The sequence below is a fragment of the Ciconia boyciana genome, chromosome 10, assembly GCF_034638445.1.
Source record: "Ciconia boyciana chromosome 10, ASM3463844v1, whole genome shotgun sequence".
NCBI classification, from domain to species: domain Eukaryota; kingdom Metazoa; phylum Chordata; class Aves; order Ciconiiformes; family Ciconiidae; genus Ciconia; species Ciconia boyciana.
In genome coordinates, this window is record NC_132943.1 from 35348117 (window position 1) to 35364446 (window position 16330).

At 40.9% G+C, this 16330-nt stretch overlaps 1 protein-coding gene across 4 annotated transcripts in view; it reads right to left on the minus strand.

The window, feature by feature from the left end:
• Positions 1 to 16330, minus strand: part of MYO1B (myosin IB) — a 117326-nt gene that overhangs the window by 76403 nt on the left and 24593 nt on the right. For all 4 annotated transcript variants that reach the window (XM_072875297.1, XM_072875296.1, XM_072875294.1 and 1 more), the window contains exon 3: positions 9566 to 9681. In XM_072875297.1, the coding sequence (XP_072731398.1) occupies positions 9566 to 9681 (116 nt within the window). The remainder of the gene's footprint in view (positions 1 to 9565; positions 9682 to 16330) is intronic.

A 16330-nucleotide genomic window follows, 5' to 3' on the forward strand; every position in this document is an offset into this window, starting at 1 on the left:
AGTCCCAGCTCTCTTATCTATTCAAAACATAAGTAAAAGATTATTCAGTGTGCTAGACAGTAAATATTAAGACTGTGTATTTCCTGATTCATAACATGAAAAAGTTTATCTTTAATAACCCAAACTACATTAACCGTGATGTACCCACAGTTAAAGAAATCGGAGCCTTTTGCATAAAGTTGCCAATAAAAAGAGATTGAATGGAAAACGTTCTGCCTCTAAAGGCAGAGCTGGAATTTTACTGAAGTTTCTTTATGGCTTTAAACATTAGCCTTGTGTATGCTGTATCTATAATCATGACAAAGGCTTCTAGCATAGCAGATGGGCATTTCCTGGTGTGTTATAAACTGCTAAAAAAAGAAAAAAAAAAAAGACAACCATTAAACACAATGAGACACTTCCAATGAAAGGACGACAGCTGTTCTTAATGGCAATTTGAAATCCCAGTTCTTAAGAGAGCATCATGCTGCAAATTCAGGAAAAGCATAATGAAAATTCTGGTCCATGTACACACAACGCATAAAAATGGGATTGCTGTCATTTCTGATAGGGCCTCTACCTGCCCTCACTTTTCAGTCTGCATTTAAGAAGTGAAACGTAGCAGTGCCTCCTTTTAAGTACTTTCCAATGTGCAAAAAGTCCCAAAATTTTAATGAAAAGAAAAATGAAGCTATAGGATCATTTTTAAAAATCAGGTTATATTGAAAGATGCATAAAGTGTTTAAAAATGCTCTTCTAAGTCCTCTCATAGCATCACTCAATTTTCTAATCAGAAGAACCTCATTTTGTTATGCAGCACAGAAAAGGCTAGTTTTATTTCTAGCCTAGACGTACAGATGAAGAGCTGGAAGAACTATTTGAAATGTTGAGACGGGACAAAGAGCAGTTATGTATTGACAAATGTGGAGAACTGCATTACAAAACTGAAAAATTACTGCAGGTCCCTTCCGTTATTTAATTAAGTGCCCACTTCATTCACAAAAATCAGTCAGACATACTGAATGGATTCCCAAGCCTTGTGTGTGAATTAGAGGGATTCTACTTTATGTGACGACGTGAATTAATTAAAAAAAATCTCAGCATTTTATGTCCTAAAAATATTAATGGCATAATATGAAGGCTAGCCAGAATGTTCCAGTTCCAGGAAAATGAGAGAAATGGGATCTGGCAAAAAAGTTACCATTAGTTTAGACTACTGGAGCATTAACACACATCTCCAACTATCCAACATATATTAAGGTGCTTTTTTGCCCTTTTTTTTAAAAATTATTTTTGCTCTAACAATCTAGCCAAACCCCGAACTTTTTTATGCTTACAAATAAACACAGACTCTAACAAATACACTCACATGCAAAAAAAGAAGAGAGATCGGCACAGATAACTAAAACCATTTGACTCTCAATCCCCAACATGACTGAAGTCAAATGTGAAAGTATGCTGTGTACAGAGGTACAAGTAAATATTTGAAAACAGTCCTGAAAACAAAGTTATTTTGTTGAGGCTCTGAGCCAGCAGTAAATTCATGAAGGATGCCCCAAGATTATTTTCCTTCATCCACCATGACAACAATTACAGAGTTACAGAAGCATCTGGAACAGATCTCAAGTTAAGTGTTTCCCTGACAAACTCACTCTGTTTTAAAGGTACTGAATTCTTGCATTTTTTGCAAGCTTCTTCAAAAAGTCCATTGGACACATGATTTTTTTTTTTTTTTCTTTTTAATCGGCTAGGACCACACACGGCTCTCCAAATGAGAAACCGATGGATGAGCCGGCTCTACCGGAGCCGGGTGGGTCCTGCCCAGAGAGGTGAGCCTCTGGCAGCGGGACTCCAGGAGCTGTGACTGACAGTGCTGCCGGCTGGGATGGCTCTGGAGACCGAAATCGTTTGTGAGCCAGCAGATTTGGTGCTTTTGAATAATTTTGTCACGGCAGGATACGCTGCTGTAGCTTCTGAGAGACAGAGAGATGCTGGAGGGCGAGACCAGAGGCAGAGTCCTCCCTGCCTCCTGGGGTATTCTGGGAGACAGTTTTATCTTGATGCTTTTTATAGCCCCTCTAGTCTATATATACTCCTTCCTAGCCTAGGAAGTGTTGAAATGCCACAACAGCACAAAAATCCACCTGGACTCCACACCACCAGACCGCCTGATGAGCCTGCCTGCAGGCAGCTCCACCCCACCCCACCCCACCCCTGCTACGGCTCTGCGGCCACACAGCATCGCGCATTTTCATCTTGGAAATCCCGTGTCCCGGACACTCACAGAAGAATGACAGCACCAGTGCCATACACAAAGAATTTAAAGGGCCTTTTCATTTCTTAACTTAGGCAGCGCTACTTAGAGGACCAACAGAAAGGCTCTTGCCAGTGCACTTTGGAATCCAGTCTAAATGTCACTCCAGACCATTTTTTAAATTAAAATAAGGCACAGCATTCATCTATACACTGCTTTTCCAGGCTGTTTATACTTCTTGGGTGTTGGGTGCATTTTTTGAGCCTCCTTACAACCGCACGTCCTGCTATAAATCAGTTCCTGTATTATTATGCATTATTACAAAATTTCACACAACCTAATACCAGCAGCAAACAAGCAACTACTGTTCTTGTCAATAAGACTATATTCACCTCTGAAGCACTGGGGTAAGATGGCTGCATTACGTGCTATCCAAACCAACTAAAACAGCCCTGCTCAAATTTCAGGAAAAAGCTAAATTTATTGTTGCATGCGAGAGAAACCTTGCTTTGTACCCTAAGCCTTCAAGTTCACAAATCACTTCCCAAATGCTCTTCAGAGAATCAGATGGCCACTTCGACATGGCCACATCACAACTGCCTTCCTCAAAACTCAGTTTTCTCAAAAGGATTTCTGAGGTCTCCTGCCAGGTGTGAAATTTAGGAAACCGTGCATCCCATGGGTGGTGTGCCAGCAGCCTGCAACAGAAGAGGCTCTTCTCAGGCATGAAGTCCTTCTGACTCTGGAAGCAAGTGTGATGTTTCATCCCCTTTTCATCTATACACTTGAGGGATTTACATTCAGGGATACACCATATCCAGTACTGCCTCACTGTAGAGGTTAAGAAAGTAATAAGCCTGACCCCTTCCAAAATAAGACTTCAATAGTCTCTGTAGGTTTTATTTTCCCCCTCCTTCTTTCAACTCATTCCTAGCACGGGTTTAACAATTAGGTACCGGCAGTCCTCCCTAATTGCTATTTATGATTTCTGACAGCCATAGATGTTCCCTCCCTGCCCTGCGGTTAATTTTGCCAACTAACCTCTGAAGTGATCATCTTCCCTCGACTATAAATCTCTTCTGAAAGAGGCACTCTGCTGAGCCACATGAACAAGTCCAAAGACTGAGTCTCTGGATAAATCAGGAATTATCAGGAATAAGAACAAAAGGTCTGTAAAAAGGTGAATAAAAATGGGGGGGGGGGGGGGGGGGCGGGATGGGGGGATGTTAAAAAAAAAAAAACCAAAAACCACCACACCACCCCCCCCCAAAAAAAAAAAAAAAAGAAAACAAATGAAGATGAGGAAAGGATGAACTGAAAAGGAAATGTTAAAATAAACATACTGGGGTAATGAAGGACACTAAACTACGGCACAGGCTCTCACACCACCATTCCCTTCTTCAACAAATAACGATAGCTACTGTGTATCTTAAAACTCTGCTACCTATGGGGAAAAGCTTAGTTTTACACATAGGCAAAAAGTATCCTTCACAGCTGGGTCTTTATCATACCCTTCAGACAAAAATATTTGCTTTAAATCAAGGAGGGAAAAGAGTTACTGTAATCTTGGTATTTCCAAAGACATGCGATCCTGGAATACCTGCAAAAAAAGCCAGAAGCAAAAATATAACTTCTATATTCACCGCTTACATTGGCTCAAAACTTGAAAAGGAAACAGCAAATTGTATCTATTGTCAGAGTAATTGCAGATACCCGCAGGATAATGATTTGTCCCAATAATTATTACTATGATGATCACTGAAATGGGGAACGTTAATAAGTTCCTCATTCTTGCATTTTAATAGGCATCAGGTTGATATCTTTGTGCTTGTATCCTATATAAAGGCAAGCCGGTTTTCAGGAGTTCCCTGCAAAAGTTTCAGTCTCTCTAAATTTGAAAGCTTTTAATGCAAAACTATTGTCTCTTCATAAATATTTGACTTAAAAGAACTAATAACAAGTAAATAAAATATATAGCAAAATTGCCTGAGTGGAATGCAATAGATGTCTGATAAAAGCCTTCTCCAGATATTTTCCTGCTGTCCCAGTTATTCACCATATATACTTCAGCGCATAGCTAAAAAAATGCACATAGACTCTGAACTCTTATTTGCTTGTAGCTTGCCGTTAGCAGTACAGTTGCCACTTTCTATTTTGTCCCTCAACTTAAAATAATCCATGATCCTTCTAAAGCGAGCAGGTAAGGCGTTTCAGAACATGAAGGGGAGCAAAAAGCCACATGCCACCCTACCTCCCAGAGACGGAGAGCCGCTAGTAGCCAGGAGCCAACGTTAAGATAGGAAATGCAAGAAAGCAGCTACTCTGCAATCTCTTAAAGCAAATCTGTTACTGGTAGGAAAGCGATACAGCACGACAGTTACAAATAAATGGTACGATAAGCTATTTATTTCCTATTGCCTTCACTTCAAAGATGCCAGCAGCTGCCTTTGTCACTGGTGGAAGTCAATGTAAATTAACAAGACAGACAGCTTGGTTCTCTCTCATGTTTAGCTTACCCACAAGGTAAGCAAAACAGCAATTACATCAACTGAAAGAGTAATTACATCAACTAAAAGAACAGATCAGAAGTGTAAGGACTGCACAAATCAAGCAGCAAACTGTTTTAACACTGAAATGTCATACTCTGCCCTGTCAAGTCAGAGACAAGTTCGATCCTGCCTTGCAGATAAAGACAAAACCAGCAAGATTAACAAAACATTGAAAAAAAAAAAACAATTAAAAAGCTTGGTAAACTTCCTATTACAGCTATGCAAATAGCCACAGACTATGAAAACAAGCATTCCAGGAGACCTAGAAAAGTAACACTTTATTACATGGTGCCACAACAACAGTGGTGTGTTTAGAGAGGAATGAACTATTCAAATAAAATCTCTTTGATCAAATTTTATCAGGTATAACACTATCCAAAATCACCTAACCAGAAACTTTCTCCCAGAAATTCAGTTTGGCTGCCCATTCAAAATGTGTCCGTGGCCTTATTCTATAGTTTCCAAAGAACATTAAAAACAAAAACCTGCCCGAAGCCTGCAATTAAGTATTAACTGGCGTCACTGAAAGCATCGGGCACTCTCGCAGACACTCCTGAGGAAACGCAGAGCAGATGAGTAGGTGTTCACTCCCTGCTCTTTCAGATTAGGGTTAAGAAAACACGTGAAAAGATTTTTCACTCCCATGGGTAGATGTCTCCTTCAATGACCATATATGGAAAAAAAATCTCTAGGGATGGATTTCCTTCATGTCATTATACACTTCTCTCTCTTTTTCCTTCCATTTTGCTCACCAAGCCCGCTATTTTACCGGGACAGTTGGTATTCTCAAGCACATCCTCCCTATACCAATCCGTCACATTGAAACACTTGCACATACCTCGAGCATAGACGTAAGGTCGTACAAAACTACTGGAAAATAACCAAAACATGATTTAGAGTCCTCGTTTCCCAGGAGCTCCCACGCAGACCCAAAGCTCTGGAGATGTCCCATAGCAGTCTGCTCCAGTGACACCAATGCTTAAAACCTGAGATTCCCAAACCTGAAGGTTCTCTCCAAAATGACAGACCTTGGAGAATACGAGCTATCATGCCAACAGGTGACAGCACATTTATTTCTGATGGAAGAGTTTTGGTGCCATACAGACCTGGTTTCTGTAGGAATCTCAAACCAAACCACTGCTAGAATTTTTTTGCAATAAATTGTTTGCATTTTTCTAGCTAGCACTAGTAAGAAAATTAGATCAGTTATTTGTACAAAGGAGATGCTGAAATAAGAAACACACTATATATAATTTTATTTCTAGGCATGCTTTCTAGGTCATATGGATTAGTTTCCTTGTAAACCATCACGGGTTTTGCTTTGCTCAGGATTACACAGGAGGAACCAAAAGTCTTTTCCCAAAGCACACTTAAAGCACACAGTAGGAACCAAAAGTCTCTTCCCAAAGCACACTTTCCCAAAGCAGTGGGTTTACCCACAATCAATTCTTCTGAAGAGGCCATGGCTCAACAGAGATTTACACATCAAAGAAAAATAAGTATGTACATCTCCACAAATCAGTGTGAGGTTTTTTTACCCCCACGTCAGAAGAAATACCACAAATTGCAATTTGTCTCACAGCATCTCTTCATTAAAGTTCCTGAGCAGCTAAAAAAAACCACCTTGAAGATTGCAAGGTCTCTGTGGAAGTGTAGCAACCTCCCCAGATATGCCTGAACCCTGCTTTTAGCAGTGGCCTGCTACTCCCAAGATCAGTCAACCCTAGAATTAGCTGAAAGCTCCAAGGCTGGGATGATGCCGACTGTCCCAAAACCAGTTCTTGGCCCGTACCGACCAGCATGGTAGGCAAGCACACCGTTGGTGATCAGTCTAGGCTTGGCTGCAGCAGGACCATATGGTCACCCTGTAAGCTCACCCCATGGTCTGTTAAACAGCATTCAAGTATCAGCTTTATGTTCACAGAGTGAACAACTGGACTGGCATGAATCCTTGGGCTACAGCACAGGGCACTATATATTAAAGGGGATGAAAAGTCGTTTAGGCTTGTCAGAGATGGTGTAAAGCAGCCGCCACAGTCCTTATTTTAGACACCTACAATATTTTAAAGTATCTTTTAAAGCCAGTGAGAAGTTTACCAATTTTAGCAGAGACAAAAGTGACTCTCTTGATTCTACAGTTCTCATAAGCACCTACAGACAGGTGGGAAGGAAAGCAAGGTCACCATAAGGTAAGATCATTTTATATTTCTACAGTTTGAAAAGAAAACACTGTAGCTGTAAAAGAAACCATAACAAAGATTATTTCGTAATCCTATATTTTTAGAGATGTTGTCTACTTAGCAGGTGTCAGAAGACAAAATTTTCATACAGAAGCAATACCAAATAAAGAAAATTTGTGCAGAGATCATATCTGTCCAAGACAAATTAGTCTTACACTTTTCACAACTTGGCACTCTATCCAAACTTGCAAGGAAAAATCTATTACTATCACGCAGCCAAGATCTCCTGATGTAAGTTAAAATTCAACATTTTCTCACTGCAAACTACTACTCTTAAAGTGCATTTCTAGTGTTTGGACTCCAGAAGTTCTTGCTCTGAGATGGCAGCCTGACCATACAATTATTGTCACTAGTGATGAATGAGGCCACACCTCGAATGCTGTGTTCAGCGTTGAGCCCCTCACTACAAGAGAGACATTGAGGGGCTGGAGCGTGTCCAGAGAAGGGCAACGAAGCTGGGGAAGGGTCTGGAGCACAAGGCTGATGGGGAGCGGCTGAGGGACCTGGGGTTGTTTAGCCTGGAGAAAAGGAGGCTGAGGGGAGACCTTATTGCTCTCTACAACTACCTGAAAGGAGGGTGTAGCGAGGTGGGGGTCGGTCTCTTCTCCCAAGTAAGAAGCCATAGGACAAGAGGAAACGCCCTCAAGTTGCACCAGGGGAGGTTTAGATTGGATATTAGGAAAAGTTTCTTCACCGAAAGGGTTGTCAAGCAGTGGAACAGGCTGCCCAGGGAAGTGGTTGAGTCCCCATCCCTGGAGGTATTTAGAAGACGTGTAGATGTGGTGCTTAGGGACATGGCGTAGTGGTGGACTTGGCAGTGCTAGGTTAGCAGTTGGACTTGATGATCTTAAAGGTCTTTTCCAACCTAAATGATTCTATGATTCTATGTTTATGAAACATTTTTCTACCAAGTTAAGACTCTCATAATACATACAAGAATGACTGTTGACCATTTCTATTCTGGAAAACCATCTCTCAAGAGATGGAAGAACGTGGAGATCAATATATTACTATGTACTTCATTCACCATGTAACCAAGTACATAGTACTGACTTTCAGAATGTCAGACAAACTGTAACTCCCAGATTTTAATTTTAAAATCCTCCATCATATGACAGCAAATTTTATGCAGCTAAATAAAGTTAGCAGAGCAGAAAGTTCTTTTAGCAAGCAACTGTGTTAATTTAGCAAGCAATTGCACTTGCTAAACAAAACTGTGAAGAAAGAAAACCTGAATGTAGCCAGAGTTCAGATCCAAGAGAGCCAAGAACTACCAGAAGCTGTCTGCATTTCAGCCAATGTATCTGGAAAAATTACAGATGAAGCGTGAAGGCAAAAAATTAATCAGAACAAAATAACTTCCAGAACTCTTTCCACACATAATTTGCTTTTAACCTAAAAGCTAATGGTGAAGGAAGATGCATAAACTTATGGCCATGCTTGGACACTTATCTGATCCCTGATCACTGAAGTCAGCCTCCTGAATTTGGGACTGCAAAGTCAGGTGGCAACCTCACAACACACTGGAAACACTTCTCTATCCCAGCATCACGCCAAGGAGAGGAACAGCTGGCTTTAATCTCACCACTGTGATGTCTAACAAGATAAAACCATTACTGCAACATACAGACCTTGAAGACAAGGTACCTCATTTTCAGCCGTACCACCCACACCTGTGATCAAAGTCTTGTCCTATTATGGACAGGGCTTAACCATGTTCCATTACTCTCAATAATTCTGACCAGGCACAAAAAATACATGTCAGTTCTCTGTAACCACAAGGCAAGGCCTTTGACTTCTTTGCAATATGCACCCCTGTAGAGGGATTACAGAAGGTGAATGAAAGTCAGAGTAAGATTATACCTACTTCCCAGCCTTCTATTCCTAAATTTAGACTCGGAATTTACATCATATGCAAATCATATTTTGCAATATTATATGTCTGTATATATCATATATATTTTAGCCTTAAAATTTGCATTATATTTGTGACACTCTGGCTGCCCTCTCAGAGTGGGTGCATTTCCACCCAGCACAGAGGAGAGGAGACCAAACTTTTATTTTGCTACAGTTACCATTCGGGCATATCCAATATGTTTCTGCATTCATCATGGGTTTTTTTTCATTTTTTGCATTGTCCAAAGAGAAATTAAGAGTTTCAGATATCAAAAGTAACACTATATGACTCAAACATTTTTAACACCTAGAGGCTTTGATAAGGCAATCTGGACTTTGAAAGAAACAGATTTCCTCGAAAACAAGACTACTTACTTTACAATACAGTAATAAAGGCTCCTGCTAACAATTACAGGAAAATGTTCCGAAATGCACGTACCAGGATCAAAATACATGAAACAGAAAGAGTAACTCATCTTGACTTCTCTTCAAAATAAGGGTGAACTAATAAAAATTCATTTTGGGGGAGCGGTGGTGTGATTTTCTTTTTGTTTGCTTTAATCAACACAGACATTTTGATGAGATAGACAGCTGGTACCATCTGTTTCAGGACAGAATGAAAACTAAAACTCCTTCACTGTACTTACATGTGAGGACTGAGTTCATAAAAGTTTCGGTTTCTGTATTCTTCCACTTTCTCTGGAGTATAAATGGGTAGAGATCTGTAGGGGTTTATTGATATCACCACGCTGCCAATGTATGTCTGTTGAAGGAAAACAAAAAAATTATCATGGATTTTTCTTTTTAACATACTTTTTCTGCTTACATATTATTCTCTCATTTAATACTTATGCAAAAAACCAAACAAACAGCCTAATTGTAGCAATGAATAAATATGTACATACACTCTGAAACACCTTTTAGATCTCTCTCAGCAATCACTGTTGGGTACCAAGTAGTAATTTCCGCATAACTGAAAGCCTCTTATGAACATTTTTTAAAAGAAAGCCCAATCGTACAATATTTCTGTGACTAATTCAGTTGGGGGAGGGAAAGGGAAAGGACACAAATGTTCATGAAGAACCAACTCCATCTGCATGGCAAATGTCACACGAGCTTTGCGGCAGCCCTTGGGCACTCATACAAAACCAAGTAAAGGCAAGCCCGGAGCTGGACTGCGCTCCCTCACCCAAGGAGGAGCTTCGCGCCGTCTCTTCAAAACCTCAGGCGCAGGACAGCTTCACAGAGAAGAAACCTGAAGGCTAATAGCCTCTGACAGGTTTCCGTCAAAGGAGAGATTTACTGTCAGGATTCAAGTCAGTCGAAGCCCTGCCATGGTTCCTCAGCGTAATTTTTATTTCCAGATTCTAAACATACTTGCCATTACCCTTGGAAAGCAGGCGGAGTAATGAGTTGTTTTATTCTGTTAGGTCCTGTTCACCACCGAGCTGAGTGAAGACCGATACCGTACACCGTGATTACCCCCTCGGCACACGACGCAATTAACCTGCCTTCGTCAAACCTACCGCCGGGTGCCCCGCAGCTCCCTACACATCCCTCCAGCTGCAAGGGCTGCATTCAAATACACCCGAGTGGCAAAAAATGCCAAAACCCCACTCCACCCTGCCTGCAGATACTGATCAAAGATTAATTAAACCTCAAGTGTTTGGTATCTCTTTCCACAACCATGAAATACATAAGTAACACCTGGTGAAACACAATTTTCCAATAACCAGGGACTCCCTGGGAGGTATAAAGGCTGTACACAAAAGCCACAGGTTGCCGTTATTTGGATTACATTTGCTTGTAACTACAGAAGAAAAACAATGTTTTTTACATAGATCTATGATTTTAAATGGCTTCTTTGCAGTGATATCTTAGCACCTCGCTATCACTATTTGGATTACTCCCCACAATTTTCCTCAGAGGGAAGTGCTGTAATAGGCATTTTTAAATGGGAACAGAGGCACAAGAAGCCCGAGTTACTCACCAACAGGTTCAGCAGAGCACTGAATTACCTCCAGAGCTGCAGTCACAAATTAAAAATATTAATTGCTGCAACCCTTCCCTATCTAACTTTCATGTCTGAAGCAATTTTCTGCTAACTGCTAACCAAATTTGGTCCTAAGCAGAAAGCTAGGAGAGCAAGATTTCCCATTTTCCACAGCATGCCTATGCCAGGCAAGCTGTGAACTCACATGGCATTGTCTGTCCCATTTAAAACAGAGTTGAACAAACTAGACTGCAGTGATAAAACAAGTAGCATGAGGCTTCCAGAGACTCTCGTAGTTCATCCTTGTAGCGTTTACTAGCCACAGGATGAAACAAGCAGCCACTGCTGACAATTCATTGCACAACTGCTGCTATGAAGAAACACAATACTTCAACTCAAGACTCACCATTTCTAAGCAACGCATACTTTCTCCTCTCCTTTGGAACTGGCCAGAAACCTTCTATAAAACGTTTCCCCCCAGGCGTCCGAGCTCAGAACAGACCAAAAACCCTAGAAACAGGCTGGTTTCACACCAAGAGCCCATGCAGAGTGCTGTGAGGGGGAGCGAGCCTGAAGGTGCCTCAAATCTTAGAAGCCAGGCTGCAACTCAAAAGAGGGACAACTCCAATCTGCCTCACACCGCAACCTGGGAGGGAAGCACCCCCAAAGGCATTCAGATACAGACTGTTGAGAAAATCCCAAAATAATTAAGGTTTTTGCTTCTTCAAACACACGCCACAGTGTGCGCTTATATATATTTTCTTCAAATTAAAAAAAAAATTGTTATAGTTTTGTGGTCATCCTCCCCCTAAGGAGGAAAGTGTTTTCCATCTACGTCTAATTTCTTTGGCTGAACAACATAAAAATGCAAAAATTGCCTTTCTACAGTGTTTACTTTGCTCTCTCAACACACATGGCTTTGCAATTTGCAAGCCTACAGATTCTTGGTGAGAATAACAGATACTCAAGAGTAAGAAGCTTTCTAGTCTTCACAAGTGCATGGATCCCCCAGTTAGGACTCTTTCCTGATAAAACTTTAATATATGAACTTGTTTCCTCCTGAATCTTAAGAATTTGTGAATTCAGCCTGTTATGAAATCAGTGCTGGAAAGTATCAGCAGAAGAGAGATGAAGACCAGATCTTGAAGATTACATTTTGAAACAGGAATTCTTTGGAACTCAAAGACTTGCCCTTTTCAGCTATTCTGCTACCATAATAGCATACAATTTAATTGCTAAGTTCCTTGAAGTACCCTGAGATGCCAAGGTAAAGAAAGATGAGTGAAAGTGACAATCTTGATTTTTAATTTTGAATACAGGCATTCAGATGAGATTTATTTAGAACCATCTCCTCATAGCTAAGTATTGCTTAGACGATGTATTTTGGGAATTCAAGTCAGCTGTTTATTGTCAGACATGAACAAATACAGACCATTTCCTAAAATACCAATACTTCAAAAGGTCAAATGACTATATAGAAACAAAGACACACTCATGTCCATTTTAAACACCAAGCCAAAGCATGCCAAGAAATCATTGGTTTTGCTGCAAAGCTGCTTACAAGAACTAATACATTTCTTCTTCTAAAAATGCCAATATCTCAAAGCTGATGCCTAATAGCTACTTGCTACTGGTGGTCTGTGAGATTCCACATAACGGGGATAAACAGATCCGGAAAGTAGCTTTCCCATATAACATCTGCCTTCCCACCAGAAGTCTATTATAAACAAACAAAATAAATGGCTTAAATCCTTGAGCAAGCCACAAGCACAGAAACATTCCAGTGCGGAAAGCAGAACGCCCAAGAGTAGTGGGAGACCATACCGTAGCACCCCAGGGACTAGCGAGATCCTTCGTTTTCCCTGTTTAGGGAAAAAAAATGAAACCCCAGAGGAATGGCCTCATGATGATGAATGCACAGAATGCAGTCAGGAGATTTGATTTCTTTCTTGGCTTTGACATAGTCTTGTTATGCGAGTTTGGACAAGATCTGCTGTCTCCTCAAGTTTTGCTGACTAGAGACTCTTGGTAACACTCCTTCCTCCAAATTTCTACTTTATTGCAATAACTCACAAAGACAAATTCTACCTCCTTGGCGTGTTTGTCCAGAACCCAAACCAAAAGGACTCTCACTCGTCGTTTATCAGTGCATCTGTCATGTAGCACGGAAACACTAATGTGCTAACATTTCATCTGCGGAAAAGAGCATTCAAATTTCCATCGGGTCAAATGACAATACATTCTGCGTTCTCCACCAAAACAATGCAGACAACTCATTCCTGTTCGGTAAAGGGTTTAAGACCCTGAGCAGGAAGAAAATTCTAAATCACAACTGAACTGGAAAAGCTGATAATATCTGTTACCTCACTTCTAAGTACTGTTGGAGATGCCACATCCAAGACACTTTGATGCCTCACTTTCTCCCCCTAAGACTGAAAGCAAACATAACCACATGGGGCAAGACGTTACTACTACTACTTCAAGCTTGCATCCGCCTTGCAAGGCCTTCTGTGCCTTTCTAACCCAAGCAGCTTTAAGGCTGGCTTAAGAAGAGGCCCGAAATAGCAAGACGATGCGAGGCTCCCATTGCTCGGGAGAAACCCACAGGCAGCAGCCTCTCCCCAGACAAGGGCTGGGGAAAGCTGCTGCTAGAAATTGGCAAACTGTCTGAAACGTCTGTGGACCTTTTCAGCAAAAACCTTATAGAGAGCCCAGCGAAAGGTCCCCAAACACCTCTGCAGCCAGGACACTCAAGCACTGCAGTGAAATCTGCTACCCAGCGAAGAGGCACAACAGGCCAACTCAAGAAGGGGAGCTTTTAGAAGACCACTAGTAGCGCTTATGGGAGAATATTTCACCCCCTGGCATACAGTATATTAATAAAACTATTTTTCCTCCTGGCACAGTTAGTCTTGCAATACCCCAAGGGCCTGGAAGAGAGAAGACTGCAGCTGCAGAAGCCAGGGAATGCTGTCAACAGCGGTTGGGGCTGCACCACCAGAGCTGCAGAGCTGGGGCTATCGTAACAGCCTGCTCCGTATCTTTAAAAGCTTTTCTGGATCTGTGGTACCCTCTGCAAAGCAACCTTCTGCAGAACTTAACATCATTAAGCAGCTACACAGATTTGCTGCAAACCTTCTGGAAGTCTACTCTACATCACTTTTGGCAGCTCTGTTAAAAACAAACCCACTGCTTCTTACCCATGGTAGCCTGTAACAGCCCAGAAAAATTGCTGTTGCACACAAGTCACTCCTGCTGTAAAACATCCAATTGCTAATGTACCCTGCAAGTGTGCTAAATTCCCAGGGCCCAATAAGGTTGCCCTATTTACTTATTTTTTAGATGCTGGACCGTAAAAATAGAAAAAAAATAAATTCTAGTTAAAAAAGATTGCTTGTTTGGATACTGATTCTTCCATTTATGCAGACCAATTTTAATACTCCAGATTTGCATAATGCACATTTCTTTAGTATTGATTATGCTTGAGTGTACTGGGTTCCTATCATTTTGAATAGTTTCAGATCACATCACTAAAACAATTCATTGAAGTAAGGGACATTGAAGTAAGATCAAAGAGAAGTGGGACTAGATTTTATTGGAACAAATCCAGAACCCAAGGCTTGGGCAGCACTGTTTTCTTTGCAGGGGGGACGGCTGTGTTTTGCTTTAGTGTTTTGGGGTGTTTTTTTTTAATGTGACATATGCAAAATTATATTTCTAATATAGTACTAATTTTCATTTGTATTTGCCTGAACTACTGCAGTTCTGGATCTTGCCAGCTCAGAAGCACATGTGCCGCTGCATGCTCAGAATAGCTGAGGCCAAGGAGATGGCAGACGCAGAGGAAGCCTGTACTTACATGTTCTCAGTTTTCTGAACTGTCTCAAACTCAAACAGAACCTGGTAAATCTAACACTGCAATGTTACTCCATAATGAAGTTTCTCATTTTGATAAACATTAGCAACTAGATCAGTACCTTATTAAAATATCAGCTCTTATTTGAACAGTACCTTATTAAAATATCATCTCTTGTTTGAACAATCATGCTGTGTGCTCAAATTTGTTTTTCATTGTGGTTGGCCACAATAAAATAGCTAAATGCACCCTGCTTCTGGTCCATTGTGTTTTTTAAGGTTGGAAACACTCACAAAGTTATAAGGCACTATGCTTAAAAAGAATAAGGAAAAGAGTAACATCAAGACTAAAAAGAAAACCACCTCAGACCATTATTACTATTTCTGGGGCTTTGATTCACTGTATTACTGTGTATCGCAACATAGGCGTTCGTATTGTTTGGTGGAGAGAGATTGGCCGGTGTACTTGAAAAACACACAAACAAACAAACTAGGATTTCATCCTGTAATACTCCAGGATTTGCCTGCATTGTTTCATGACAGCAAATATAAAATAAACTCTACCGGTGATCCAAGCCATGCAGCTGCACTTTGTCTTGAGCCGATGCCTTGTGATTCAGTGAGCTTGGAGCATGAGCAGAGCCTCCAGGTACCACCTGCAAACACCTATGCAGGCACCACCCCAGAATCCCAAAGAGCAATGATCAAGTGGAAAGAACAGGAACTAACAAAGTTTGATTTCCTCAAACAGGATTTTCCCCTACCCAGTAAGGGTTGGACTCGTGCAGCGTCACACAGCACCAATCCTTAGTTAGCAAAAGAAACTTCTATGCTTTGACACCTCTCATTAGCACTTCCCAGCAAATATAGCATCTCTCCAAAGTTCCTGATCAGCTCTAAAGAGGCCACAATAATCCATGAGATCATACAGATAAGCAAGCCTGTTTCCACCTCCCTCACTGGAAAGGAAGCCAATGCTAAAAGTTTACTTTTCCAAAGGCTAGTCTGCGGTAAACTGAAAATACAATCCAGCCTCTCAGTTTTACGCTCTCTCTCTCTATATATATAAGAAGAAACCTCCTCTTCTCCTTGGTACTAATGAATATTTTTCAGTGTAGTTTGGATGGAGTCCTTTCTAATTATGTTTGTACAAGTGAAGAAATATAACACTGGATTTCTGAACAAACACAGCCTATTCCCTGTAACGATTAAAACTCTCTTGCTCAAGATCACCCTCCTTCTGGACACTGCATTTTCACCCCAGAAATATAGTGGAAAAAGTCTGTAGGTTGTAATAGGGAAAAAAAAAAACAACAAACCCAATCCTGGTAAGCTACTATACGTGCTTAATGCAATTATTAATCATGATAGGCAGACTTGTAAAACCTGGACAGGACAGTAAAGACATAACAGAAGAAAACTATGTAGAAGAGCACAGGATGACTTCCTGGAACTGGGAAGGAAGAAAAAAAAAAAATCAAGCAAAAGAAGAAACTGAGGCAACAGTATCCACAGTTCAAGCAAAACCATCTTATTGCTAGAGGAGGCAAAATTCAACATTAGT